Below are 13,350 nucleotides of genomic sequence, written 5' to 3'. Positions count from 1 at the left end.
TGTTTTAAGTATGAAACAAAGAATATTTTAAATGGATTGTTATGGGTGCAGTTCCATGAACAAATCTGGTTCCCAAGTCACTGAGGTGTTCTACAGGGAATTACTGGGTGAAAAACAAATGTAATGTATAGAGGAGTAAAATTTGTTCTCACCAACATTCAAATTATTACAGGCTGACACTGCTCCCAAGTTAGTGTGAACACTTACGCTTACACATCAAAGACCCAGGGAAAGACATGGGTAGCACTCTCCTCATACATTATTTTGTGTGCTGAAGAGCTATGAGGACCAACACTGGAGCAGCTATAGGGAGATGCAGAGTAAGAGTCCAGTTTGTGGTAACCTACATACTACACTTGAATCTGCTCCACTGTGCACTTTCAGAACTGGTTTTCAACTCAGAAGCGTCTGTTTGCAAATGAGAAGCAATAATTGAAAGTCCTGCATTATCTCATTGGGGTCACTGACACTTCAAAGAGGCTTTCACTAGTGAAAGATGAAACACATTTCCTTTTACTGAATCTGTTTCATTAAAAGCCTATACAATGATGCAGAGAGAGAATTTGAACTGAAATGCTCTTCCTGTCATAGTTTCCACTCCATTGGTGTAAAATTAAAGACAGAGGAGGTAGTTTGAGCTTTATGCCTGTTTGTACGTGTGCCATGGACTATGAAAGACTCTTGCATACAAAGCAAGTCTGTCTCAGATTTTCCTGTTACAGACAGGACTGGAGGAGTAGAGCCCACAAGCTACAAGGACCTAAGAGCATTCCACAGTATTAACAGTGTTGTCTTACAGTGATTTTTACTGAGATTACTGTAAAACAGGGGGCTGCATGATGCATAGTTGTAGTCTGAGGCTACTCCTAGGCTTCTTTAAAGAAGAAAATCTCCTTTAATACCACAGTATCTGTATTCTGACACTTAGTAACTCGCTCAGCTTTAGTTCCTGAAAGACTGCTGGCATGGTCTGGGAGGCAGCACTGGGTGTCTGCTGGGGTGCAGCTTGTATGATGACCAGTTTTGCTGTGGTGCCAGGTTACTGGAATGTGACTGTGTACGGACGCAAACACTGTTACCGTCTCCACACGAAATTGCTTAATGAGGCGACCCGCTGGTCAAGTGCCATCCAGAACGTGATTGACACAAAGGCACCCATTGATACTCCAACTCAGCAGCTTATTCAGGATATTAAGGTAGGCACAAGCAGGATGGCATGGGGTGAGAAAGAATGGTTCCTTAAATCTTTGTTTTGGCTTTGCCATATTGGGTAACAAAGCAGAAAATTACATTTTAACTACACGTATGACATGGCCTAAAATTGTGAAACCTGAATGTGTTCTCTGACCTGATAAAAGAATTTCTGTCTAAACAGTAGAAGAGCAAACTTTGAAGTGCAGCTTGGAGGGCAAGAGGGATAAGTTCCTGCCATTAAAACAGCAACAAGTTTTATTGGTTTGTGTGACTTGACAGACATGGCTACACCTGTCAGTAGATCACATTGTGCAGGTTCATGAGTTAGCAGACATGTTTGGCTCAGTCTACAGTGACCAGCACATCAGGATGTGGATTAAACAGCTCTTCTGATGTGTTTGGATTTTTTTTTTCCATTATGGTCCTTTTCTTTTTTTATGATAGCCTGAGGTAAGCATCTCGCATCACCGTGTGATGAGAAAAACATTCAGTTAATGCTTACTGTTTTATGATCTCATTGGAGACAGTGCATGCACAGCCAGAGAATGTCCTTCTGGAGCTTTTAGCTAATGTGCATTTATGAGAGAGGATGATTCTCACAAGAGACCAAAGAAATAGGCAAGAGGGGAGAACCACAACTGACCTTTTCCCTTAGAGAGTGCCACCTCTTCTCTTATGGAAAAGGCATACTAAGTTTTCAGTTCCAAGATAATGAATGCTATTCTTCAGAACAGGTGAAATATATGGAATTCAGGACTGATAGAAGACAGTGGTCACACACCTGACAAACTTGGCCTAAGAAGAACAGTAAGAGCAGTATTTGGATGTCAGAGTGGGTGCACCAGATTTACAGTAGCACTTTGGACTACTTTCTTTGGTAGCTCATGCAGTTTCTAACTGAAAGGCCAATTAGTTATGCAGGAGGAATACTTTTAAATAAAACTTGAATACAGATGTCATATTTGCCATTATGAATTAATTGAGTAAAAATAAATATAAAATGAAAACATACTTCAAAAATTTGTTATGATACTTAATTTTGGTGTCCTGCAGCTCTGCTGTAGTTTGTTTTTTTTTTCTGCACAGATAAAGCAAGCCCTGTCCAAGGCCTGAGGTTAGCAGGTATTGAGCATTCATAACCCACAGCATGCCGTGGCAGCCACAGCACCCACAACTGGGTTTCACACCAAATAGTGTTGGTAACATTGATTGCTCAGTTTTTTACAGCCAACCTAAGGGCAGGAGGCATTGCATTATTCTTAAAGCTGGACCCCAAAACCTAGTTTTTGTTCTTACCCCTATAGGAAAACTGCCTGAATGCTGATGTGGTTGAACAGATTTATAAGAGGAATCCTATTCTCCGTTACACTCATCATCCATTGCACTCACCATTACTGCCACTGCCATATGGGGACATCAATCTAAACTGTAAGTTTTCCAATAATAGAACCACTTTTCCTTAAGGAAGACTAAACCAGAGGATGGAATTTTTAAGTCAACAGTGAAGTAATGGTGGCAAAATACATGTTTATAATAGAAATAGACAAGACTCTTTTGAGAGTAACAGTTTGCCTAGAGCCATGAGCTTGTGGTGTTCCTGCAGAGTGTTACAGAAGGGAAGGTTGCTATTGCTTTCAGCAATACAGCTAAGAAGACTGAGTTTGAAAAACCTTGCACTGAAATAAGCAACTAAACCTGATTCACTCAGTCTCCTTGAATCATATTCTCCTCCTCAAATTATTGTTGCTTCCTATCCCATGCGGAAAGCTGCAACAGCCACAGCTTCCAATAAACAGGTCTACGTTTTATAAGATGGGACAGGAAGCCTTATTTATGGGAAATAACATTTAGGAGTGTACATGGTTTTAAAAAATAGTGCTTCATTTAGACCTGAAATGAGTGTAATCATCTCTGTTAATATTCTTGATCCAAACACTAATTTAGAATTCTCTTTTGAATGAATGGTTCAGAGCTACAGATGATTGTGAACTTTGTGTCCTTAAAAAGGATTTTGTTATCTTAGTTAGCAACTGCATATTAAACAAGATATTACTCAGACCCCAAGTTTCATCCTTGGGAGGAGGGTAGGAGGTTAAAATGGAGTGTGATAGGGCTCTTCAGCAGCATGACTTGCTCTGAAAGGAAAAACTCTCTTCACAAAAAACAATTAATCAAGATACACCTTTTCAGTTATTAAATTGGGAACTAATCTCAATAGCAAATTGGCTCATAAAATGAGTTTGCATCCTACATTTGAAACGGAAAATATAGATTCTAATATCCTGCGTAACAAGGGTCACAGAGTAGCATTAAGTGATTTCCATATTAAGCCTGAGTGTTTTTTCTTTCATATCTCAGTCTAATCACACTTCTCCCAAAATTTCTTTTGTAGTGCTGAAAGACAAAGGCTACACAACTCTGCAGGATGAAGCCATCAAGATATTTAATTCTTTACAGCAGCTGGAGTCTATGTCTGATCCCATCCCTATAATCCAAGGTATCCTCCAAACAGGACATGATTTACGACCTCTCCGAGATGAGCTCTACTGTCAGCTCATCAAACAAACCAATAAAGTGCCTAACCCTGGGAGTGTGGGGAACCTCTACAGTTGGCAAATACTCACCTGCATGAGTTGCACGTTTCTGCCCAGTCGCAGCATCCTCAAATATCTCAAGTTTCATCTCAAAAGGTGAGAACCTTTGATTCTACTAAACCACTGCAACTTGTTACAGTGTTTAGATATCTAGAAGTGAGACTTAAAGATGTATGAGGAAACTGGCTATGCCAAATAGTGAATCTAAAAAGAAACTGTTATAGAAGTGTGTGTGAGTTTGTCTGGATGGAATTATACACGTTTGAAGAATCAAGCAAAATGCCACAAAGCTGAATGCACAATTTTTTAATGTTGGCAAAAGGGGCACTTCCTGTAACTGTGTAAACTTAAATGAACTTTCAGCCTATATCCTCAGGTCCCATTCTCAACTGTCCAAACCAACCTGTTAAAAATTCTTCATCCCACTTACCTTAATTTTATGAGATATGAATCATGCACATAAAAGAACAGTATCATATTAAAGATGTATTTGAGGTACAAACCTATTATTGCAAATCTGATTTTAAAGTATTAGTGAACATTAAATAATAATCATTGTTGTCAGTTCAGCATTAACCTGAATGTGGAGTTCCTCTTGATGTGATGCAATGGAAGAATGCAGAGTGTGTCATTAGGAAAGTTAGTCCACCAACAAACTCAATAATTTAAAAGCTTTATCTGTACTTGGAGCATGTCAATTAAATAGAGTACTGGATACAGAAATATTCTCAGGGGAAAAAAATTTTCAAATAACAAACTTCACAGACTGGCAGCTTAAAGTAAAATAATCTTCGTCTCACAGGGTTCGTGACCAGTTTCCAGGAACCGAAATGGAGAAATACGCACTTTTTACTTACGAATCTCTGAAGAAAACCAAATGCAGAGAGTTTGTGCCATCGCGAGATGAAATAGAAGCGCTGATTGGCAGGCAGGAGATGACATCCACAGTTTATTGCCATGGTGGGGGCTCCTGTAAGATTACAATCAACTCACACACTACAGCTGGAGAGGTGAGAAGTGGAACGAAATCAGCATGTCGCTTCACGTGCCAGTCCCAGGCAGCAGTAGTGTTACACTTCGGAAGCACTGGGGCTTTCTTTGCCAGTCTCTCCTTTCTGGGAAGGAAAGGCTTACAGAGCTGTCCCTCCCTGCTGTGTGTTCTGGAGAAACTCCTGCTATAAAATCTGTCTTGGCATTGCAGAGGATTACCCAACTGCAGTTGCTTCTTACAGGAGGAATTACAGGAAAGACTAAGCAATTTGGCAGAGAGTATTATTGGAGAAACTTTAGTAGACATTAGTGTGTACAACAGCCAAGCTGCTTCCTAAAACTGGAAGACTCTTGCCGAGTTGGAATGCAGGGGGTTATATCTGGTCAGGAGATAGCACATATAAATTCTGAAAGAATAAAAATTACGGTGGAATTTGACAACAATTAATAATGCTGATGAGGATAAGTTAATAACATTTTTAGCCTAAGTAAAACCTAGCTCTTTTTTAAGCTGTCTGTCTTACTCTGTGGTACTCTGTGGTTCTTCCATGCTAAGCTTTTTTCATGTGCTGTTTTTCATTAGGTGGTTGAAAAGTTAATTCGTGGCTTGGCCATGGAGGATAGCAGAAATATGTTTGCTTTGTTTGAATACAATGGAACTACTGATAAAGCAATTGAAAGCAGAACCATTGTAGCTGATGTCTTGGCAAAGTTTGAAAAGTGAGTGTACCTCTCCTTCTCTCTTCACTCTAAAAAGTAGCAATTAAATACATTTCCAGTGTTGGTAACGCTGAATTTTCTCTTTGACTTGCTTGTTTGTGATGATGCAGCTGAATTACACATTTGGCCACTTCTAGAACAAAAGGATCTCTTTTTTTATTTTTCTTAGAAGATTTAATAGCTACCTATCCACTTGTGTTGGTTTTCCTCTGTGCTGACACCAGTAGATTAATATTTCTCATCACTATTTCTGCATTTTCTTTTCCACTACTAAAAATTTTTCCACCATTACTGGCAGTGTGGCTGTGAGAACTGACCTCCAGGCAGTCACTACCATTCTGCTGTTATCTAACTTCACAGGGAAGTCACCAGAGTACAGCTCACAACATTTCTCTTTCCAGTAAAATTGAAACCACCCATTGCACTGTAGTAAGAAAATGTAATACAAGCTGAAATACCTGTTTGTGATCCTTACTTTTTATGCATGGCAATCACACTCTTTATCCACATAAAGACAGGGGGGAAAGGAATGTTTTAAGTGTTATGCAGTTTTATAACAGGACTTAATTATGTTGCTTTTATTAACACCTGACTTATCTAAAAATCAACATTTATTAAGAGAATATGGGTTAGAAACTGTTGACTTGAGAACTGAATCAACATTTGTCCTTGATTTTGCTGTAGGCTCTAAATACACAGACACACATAAAGCAAAGTTCAGCTGATGCCTTGCTTAGATTCCACAGGTGGCAATTTAGAAAAGAGTTTGATTTCACAGGTCTGATCTCTCTCTCTCTTAACACAATGATGCAGGCTTGCTGCTACTGCTGAAGCTGGGGAGATGCACTGGAAGTTCTACTTCAAGCTCTACTGCTTCCTGGACACAGAAAATGTCCCAAAAGACAGCGTGGAATTTGCCTTTATGTTTGAGCAGGTAAAGAGCAAAGGCTTTGTTTTGAGGCACTTTTAAGAGGAAGGAAAAAAGCAAGAGATCTAGGTAGCAAAATGAGTGTTATTATTTTTCTTTTGTTCAACTGAATGCACTACTACTCAAGCATCAAGAGCAAAGGGAGTGTTTCAGTGGTCAAAATAGGCCTATCCTTACATAAGTAAAGCATGTATGATTTCTCTAGTGTTTCTTACTTCTGCATTACTTGTCATTTCCTTTTTGTACAGTGGTAGAAAAATTAGTAACTGGATCTAAGCTGCTTAAAAAAAGAGTAATATTTGCTTTTAGTCTTTCTCTTCTTAAACCATTTTCTGAAGAAATTGTTAAAAATAAAGTGAAAAAAAGTTTAACTGGCAACAAATTAATTAATAAGAGATTCCTGCTGGCAGCTGTACAGAACTAATTGACCAATAGCCTTTTATATTTTCAAAAACTGATTGTTTCATAAGTATCAAAGTATAATAGTCCAGTCTTACCAGTAACTGTAAGACAGCTATGATGAAAATAAATCCACTTATTGAGCTCAGAATGATGCTACACTGCAAAACATAAAATAAGTTAAATTGATTTCTAATGAAAATTAAATGCATTGGCAGGTGGATTTCTGTTATATCAATCCCTGTAAGTAACTCAGAAAGTCACTGATGGCATTCATTACTGTTGATTGATCTTCTCCTGTTCTACTATATTGCAAATGATTAAAAATTCTTCCAGTAGTCACCTTCTTTCAGTGGGCACTAGAACAGATAAAGATTTCTGTACAGGGTTAAGATTTCTGGCTCTTTGCAGCACCAAGACAGTGACATTCTGTTGGTGAGCAAGACTGATTTGATCAAGAACTGACATACCTCATTTTCATACATATGAAGGGTTTTCCCCTTCTACATCTTCCCTGTAATACAGTATTTCTTCCTTGTTCAGTTTAGGTTTTAAGGCACCATATTACACCACAAATCTACCAAAAGTCTCCTTCCAGAGCCTACTACTGTAGCTCAGTCCTTAACTGTTTATTGTTGGCTGAAGGATCTGGGCAATAGATTGCCTTGGTTGGGCTTAGAAGCACGGCCATTCTGTCTGTCTGTTGTTACCTCTAGAGGAGTTTTCCCGTGGGGATCTGTTTGGGATGAAGTTCAAACAGCAAGAAGAAAATCTATGAGAACTCTGCATCCAATCTGCTATGTTACAATATTGGCTTAGGAGGCAGATTCAGGCAGTTTTCTGTATGCACAGCTAAAAAAAGCATATTTGCTGAAGCAGATTGTTTTCATGTAGCCTTCTGTGCTGACTAGTGTTTAGCCAAATACTTTATGTCTTGCCAAAACCAGTCATATTTGTTATAAAGCATGGCATTCAATCCCTACCAGCAATATTACAGCAATACCTTGAAGAGGTAAAATTATATTCTAACATCAATTCTGTTCTATATTTTCTAATTATCTGCTTTTGATGTCAGTCATCAACTTTTTTCAGACAATTATGAAAATTCCCTTTTGTCATCAGTTTTAACTCTGCAGTCTCCATTATTTTAAAGTCTGAATCCTTTAATAATCATAAGGTGCTGAAGAAAAACCTCTTAGTTCTTCCTCATTAAAATATTTTCCTTCCATTTCTAAAAGACAGCTCTTTCTTCTGCATGTATACAATCTCAGGTAAACCATTTTGCATGTTTAAAGGCAGATTTTGTACACCTAAACAAACTAGTTCATTACTTAGCTATGAATTATCTCTGTTTACTAAACTTGCAATTCCTGGATCTCCAGATGTGATGCGTGTTTGTTTTCTCTACTACTGTCATATGAAAGAAAAAATCCTAGCTGCAGAACATTTTCACAGGTTTGAATGAGTGTGCAGAGAGCTTGGATTTTTAAAGAGTCTTCTTGGTTCAGAATCTCATCCCTGACGCTACAGAGCACTGTAATATGTAGATTGATTTGGGATCCGTTGAAGATGTACTGTTTCCCTCAGTAAAATTACAAAACTGTCTTAGAGCTTGGCTTGTTTGTCTGGAAACATCAGCTTTCACAGCCAGATTATTGATAGCAGTAAACAAAACTGGAGACCCATTTCTTCCTAATGCCCGTGAACATAGATGGCTTCTCCTCAGATTTACATCTGTTTATATCCTGTTTTCTCCCTTTTACATTTTATTTTCCTTTTTCATAGTTCAGTTACTCTTAGATATGGGAGTACACTAAAAGCTGTCCTAGTAAAAGTAATTCCCATTTAGCAGGTTACTCAGTTGCCTTGCAGTTCTTCTGGAAAACCCAGTCTCGTCCAGCTTAAATTTGCCCAGAGATTTACCCCACTTGATTTATTTCATGGATCATTTATTTCAGGTCCTGGGTTTGCCTGGGAGTAAATCTACTCCCCTTGTTTCTCATATTTCTTTCAAAGGCTGCTTTATAAAAAGCTACCTTTTTTCCCTTTGATAGGCTCATGAAGCAGTGATTAAAGGACATTATCCTGCTCCTGAGGAAACCCTCCAGGTCCTTGCAGCTTTGCGTCTTCAGTACCTCCAGGGAGATTACACTGTGCACACCACCGTACCAGAACTGGAGGAAGTCTATCCCTTGCAAAAGCTGAAGTCTAGGATTACACAGTCGACCAAAACATTTACTGCATCAGAGAAGGCTGAGAAGAAACGAGCCAGCTTTCTTGAAGGAACGCTGCGGAGGAGTTTCCGCAGTGGCTCTGTCAGCAAACAGAAGGTTGAGGAGGATCAGATGTTAGACATGTGGGTCAAAGAGGAAATCTCAGCTTGCAGGACTAGTATTATTGACAAATGGAAAAAACTCCAGAGGATGAATCAGGAGCAGGCCATGGCAAAGTACATGGCTTTGATTAAGGAATGGCCTGGCTATGGTTCAACACTCTTTGACGTAGAGGTAAGACCATATGAACACTCAGTTTAACCACAGTCTACACTGTATAGGTGATGATTTCATTCCTGAGCAGTGAAACCATAAATACAGTATCACAATGCTCAGATAGCTGATGTAATACTTTGAGCTATTAAAAGCCTACTCCATTGGCAAACACTGTAGCTATTTAAATCCACCAGTTAACCATAAAATAGAGGGACAGAATGCTATGTGACAGGCTGTAAATAAGTGTAAGAAGTATAAAAGGCTACATTTAAAAGGGAATAAGCAATATACATTTTTTAACAAATGGTTACAGACAAAAACATCAACAGTAAGTGTTGTGTGCTCCTGCTGTTCCCCTTGCTGTTAATTTACATTTTTTTCTCCAGTGCAAGGAAGGGGGATTCCCACAGGAGCTGTGGCTTGGAGTCAGCGCTGATGCAGTTTCTGTCTACAAGCGTGGGGAAGGCAGGCCTCTGGAGGTGTTCCAGTATGAACATATCTTGTCATTTGGTGCTCCACTTGCCAACAGCTACAAGATAGTGGTGGATGAAAGAGAACTGCTTTTTGAAACTAGCAAGGTAAGAGCAAGGTAGTTTTGTTACTGTGGTCTTCCTGTTCTGATAGCAAGGCCACTTAGCAATTCAAGTAATGGCTGCAAATGTTAGAGATTCAAGATCCCTGTAACACCAAAGGGAAGACAGAATGACACAGACAAAAGTTCTGATAATTTTTAATTGTTTAGCTGCAAAAGGGTTTTGTTGAAAGCTTGACAGTTTTATACTCTTAGTGTTCAAAGAAATTCATTCATATAGTGTTATCTTACCTTAAAAACTGTGCTCTTCATACTTTTGGCAGGTGGTTGACATTGCAAAGCTGATGAAAGCTTACATCAGTATGATCGTGAAAAAACGCTACAGCACCTCTCGATCCGTGAGTAGCCATGGAAGTCAGGGCAGCTCCAGGTGAAAACAAAACCAGTTCTACTGCGCCCTAAATAGAATATATCACTCCTTGGCCTCAGAACCACCTGGGGACATTGATCACCTTTGTTGACAAGCTAACCAAGAACCAGAGTTTCAACGGAAAATATCTTCAATGTTTTAGAAGGACCACAGGGGGGCAGGGGAAAATCAGCTGAACTAGTCACATACTACAACTTCTGACTCATTCAAAACTTTCCAAAGCATTATTACCTTCAGTTGATGTAACAAACGCCTTAAGACTCGATCCACTGCGATACAAGCAGTAATAAGTGCCTTACAATATTAAGCCTAACTTGTATTGACCTAAAATTGCTGATAAAAGTCAAGAGGATTTCTTTTATTCTTTCAGAACACTGAAAACAAAGTTTTATTCATCTGTTCTGCACTAATCTACTGGCCTGTATACAGGTGGGAAGGGGGAGGGAAGAAGAGCAAGGTATATTTTTTTGGAGTGCTGCTGGCAGCTTTCCTGATGGACGCCAACACTTTGTTTCCCCTTGCTTCCATGGATGTGCACATTGTGCATGCCTATTCGAGCTGTCAGTAAAATTTGACAAATTTTATTCTGTATTTCACAAGTCTTTTGAAGCAAAGGGAATAAGTATGTGCAATGGTGTAAACAGTCTTTCTGTACATTTTAATAGTTTCAGAGTTATAGTTGTTACAACTGTATGGTTACTTTATAAGCAGTTTTATTAACAAGTAAATTCCAAAATTTTCATACATTGATTTTACTTTTGCAAATATGTATTACCATATAAGTAGCAGAAGTCTGCATTCTGTATCTGCTGTATGATAAAGAGAGATGTAGCTGAGAATATTTATAGACTATCCTAATATGGAAAAACAGTTATCAGTTCAATTCTCCATAATGTCAGCTTAAGTTTTTAATATTAATTTTTTCTTTGAAAGACATCACTGTTTTATACTTCTGGCTGGACTCTTCAACCCAGACTGACTGCCAAAGGCCAGAGCCCTTCAGAGTTGACTAGAGAAGGCAACGTTATACAATGCAACTGCTTTAATTAATACAGAGTTCTCTATTTTACCTGGTTGCCTCATGAAGGTTCTTGACAGTACCCTGTAAATAAATTGGGGAATATCAGTTAATAATAATTTGATTTTGGGCTTTTATTTTTGTACAGAAATACTGTAATATAAGGCAAAACTTTTTCAAAGGTATCTTTTTGTCCACAGGAAAAAAAAAAAAAAAAAAAAAAAAAAAAAAAAGGAAAAAAAAGAAACCTGAAAAACCTTACTGTTGTTAAAAACCTCAGCCTTTAAGCAATCATGCCTACTTACAGGGAAAAAAAGTCCAGCAATAAAGAAAATATATGTAATGTGCTCTGTTTCTGTTTCCTACTGAGTCAGACTTGCAACGAAACCCCAATTTCCTGTCTTCTCAGGAGGCAAGCCTACAGCACAGGCTACGTGTGTGTGTGTGTGTGTGTGTGTGTGTGTGTGTGTGTGTGTGTGTGTGTGCGCTTTTACTTGGACAGGTGCACATGCTGTGTGTTGTTCTGGGGCAGGTGCCCTTGTCCATGCAGTGTGTCTTTACACACAGAGGGCAGTACTGCTGAGTGATTCCATGCCACAGGGAATGTGCATGTGAAGCTTTTGCTATTAATGTAACCCTATGAAAGATGACTTGTTTTTATTAGCCAGGCACATGGTGGCAGTGCACCAGGCACTGCCCTCATACTGTGCATAGCCTTTGTAGACTATAAGGCTTGCTCTGAGAAATCCTCCACCCTCCTCCCACTGCCAGACACTTCTAGTCATTCCATCTATGACATCACCCCTCAGTCCCTAAAGGCTTGCTAAATCACACTACTAACTTCATATCACCACCCTCCCAGAAAAGGTGAACTTAATTTAAGGAAGACAAGAAGAAGGAAAGAAACTATAACTTCAGTATGTATAGTAAAACACACATAGAGTATCTGAGACTTTTTTTTTCAATTTTTCCCGTATGCAAGTTGTTTAGAAAGAATTTAGCTGCTCCTAAAAAGGCATCCTTGGAATAGCACAATTTATACAGTCAGCCAACACAGCAAAAAAGTTCAATTTTGCCTGTGTGTAAACATGCTCAGAGAAATCCCTGCACATTATCATAATCAGTAATTGATTAACAACTCAGGAATACACAAGATGACAGTCTTGTAGAGGGTCACAGTCTTGAGAAGCAGACACCACTACCTTATTCATTTGCCTCCTGATAGACTTCTGGATGCTCTCAACCATTGGGAAGGATGTTTGCTCTTGGTCAGTACCCAGAAGTGCCTGTCACTACATCACTATAATTAAGAACCTCATTCATGCCAAGTCTATCAACCTGACATGCAAATCTTAGTCCAATAACTGTTACTGAGGCAAAGAGGAAAAATTCATAATTGTTGATACTCAACAGAACAAATGCACAGATTATCAAAATAAATACAGCATAATAGACACACCTGAGTTTGGAAGTAGAATGCTGTCTATGTGCTTGGAATTGACCCCAGTTGTGGAACTGGCACTCAGTGCCCTCGGGAAGATGGTGGTTACCCCAGGTAACCAACTGACACCAACTCTGTCAAAACCTCTCTGGGAACACACACTGGGTTCCTGCAGCCTTGGACTGCACCTGGTGGAACACAGCCACACCGAGGAGAGCCCAGGAACCACCAGCCAGGCACCCTGCATGAGCAAAAGTCTGGGCAGAAAACATGCAGTCAGGCCTGGGACTAGCTGCAATAGAACTAAAATTGTACAGCTTCATCTTAGTATGTCCTTAAACCATAAAATTGCAGAATGGTTTGGGTTGGAAGGGACCTTAAAGACCATTTAGTGCCAACCCCCTTGCTGTGGGCAGGGACACCTTCCACTAGACCTGGTTGCTCAGGGCTCCATCCAGTCTAGCCTTGAACACTTCCAGATATGGGGCATGCACAGCTTCTCTGGGCAGCCTGTGCCAGTACCTCTCCACCCTCACAGTAAAGAATTTTTAATATCTAATCTAAACCTACCCTCTTTCCAGGAATTTTGAAGCCTTATCCCTTGCTCTATCATTT

At 39.3% G+C, this 13,350-nt stretch overlaps 1 protein-coding gene across 1 annotated transcript in view; it reads left to right on the top strand.

The window, feature by feature from the left end:
- The window catches only part of MYO10 (myosin X), a 161,165-nt gene extending 149,528 nt beyond the window's left edge, over positions 1-11,637 (top strand). The window contains exons 33-41 of the mRNA XM_056484179.1: positions 1,039-1,196; positions 2,499-2,622; positions 3,587-3,884; positions 4,591-4,798; positions 5,362-5,498; positions 6,312-6,432; positions 8,880-9,332; positions 9,701-9,892; positions 10,170-11,637. Of these exons, the coding sequence (XP_056340154.1) occupies positions 1,039-1,196; positions 2,499-2,622; positions 3,587-3,884; positions 4,591-4,798; positions 5,362-5,498; positions 6,312-6,432; positions 8,880-9,332; positions 9,701-9,892; positions 10,170-10,280 (1,802 nt within the window). The 3' untranslated portion in view covers positions 10,281-11,637. The remainder of the gene's footprint in view (positions 1-1,038; positions 1,197-2,498; positions 2,623-3,586; positions 3,885-4,590; positions 4,799-5,361; positions 5,499-6,311; positions 6,433-8,879; positions 9,333-9,700; positions 9,893-10,169) is intronic.
- Positions 11,638-13,350: the final 1,713 nt, after the last annotated feature.

This window comes from Oenanthe melanoleuca, chromosome 2 (assembly GCF_029582105.1).
Source record: "Oenanthe melanoleuca isolate GR-GAL-2019-014 chromosome 2, OMel1.0, whole genome shotgun sequence".
NCBI lineage: Eukaryota > Metazoa > Chordata > Aves > Passeriformes > Muscicapidae > Oenanthe > Oenanthe melanoleuca.
Note: the sequence above shows the minus strand (reverse complement) of the source record. Positions and strands in the feature narration are given on the sequence as shown.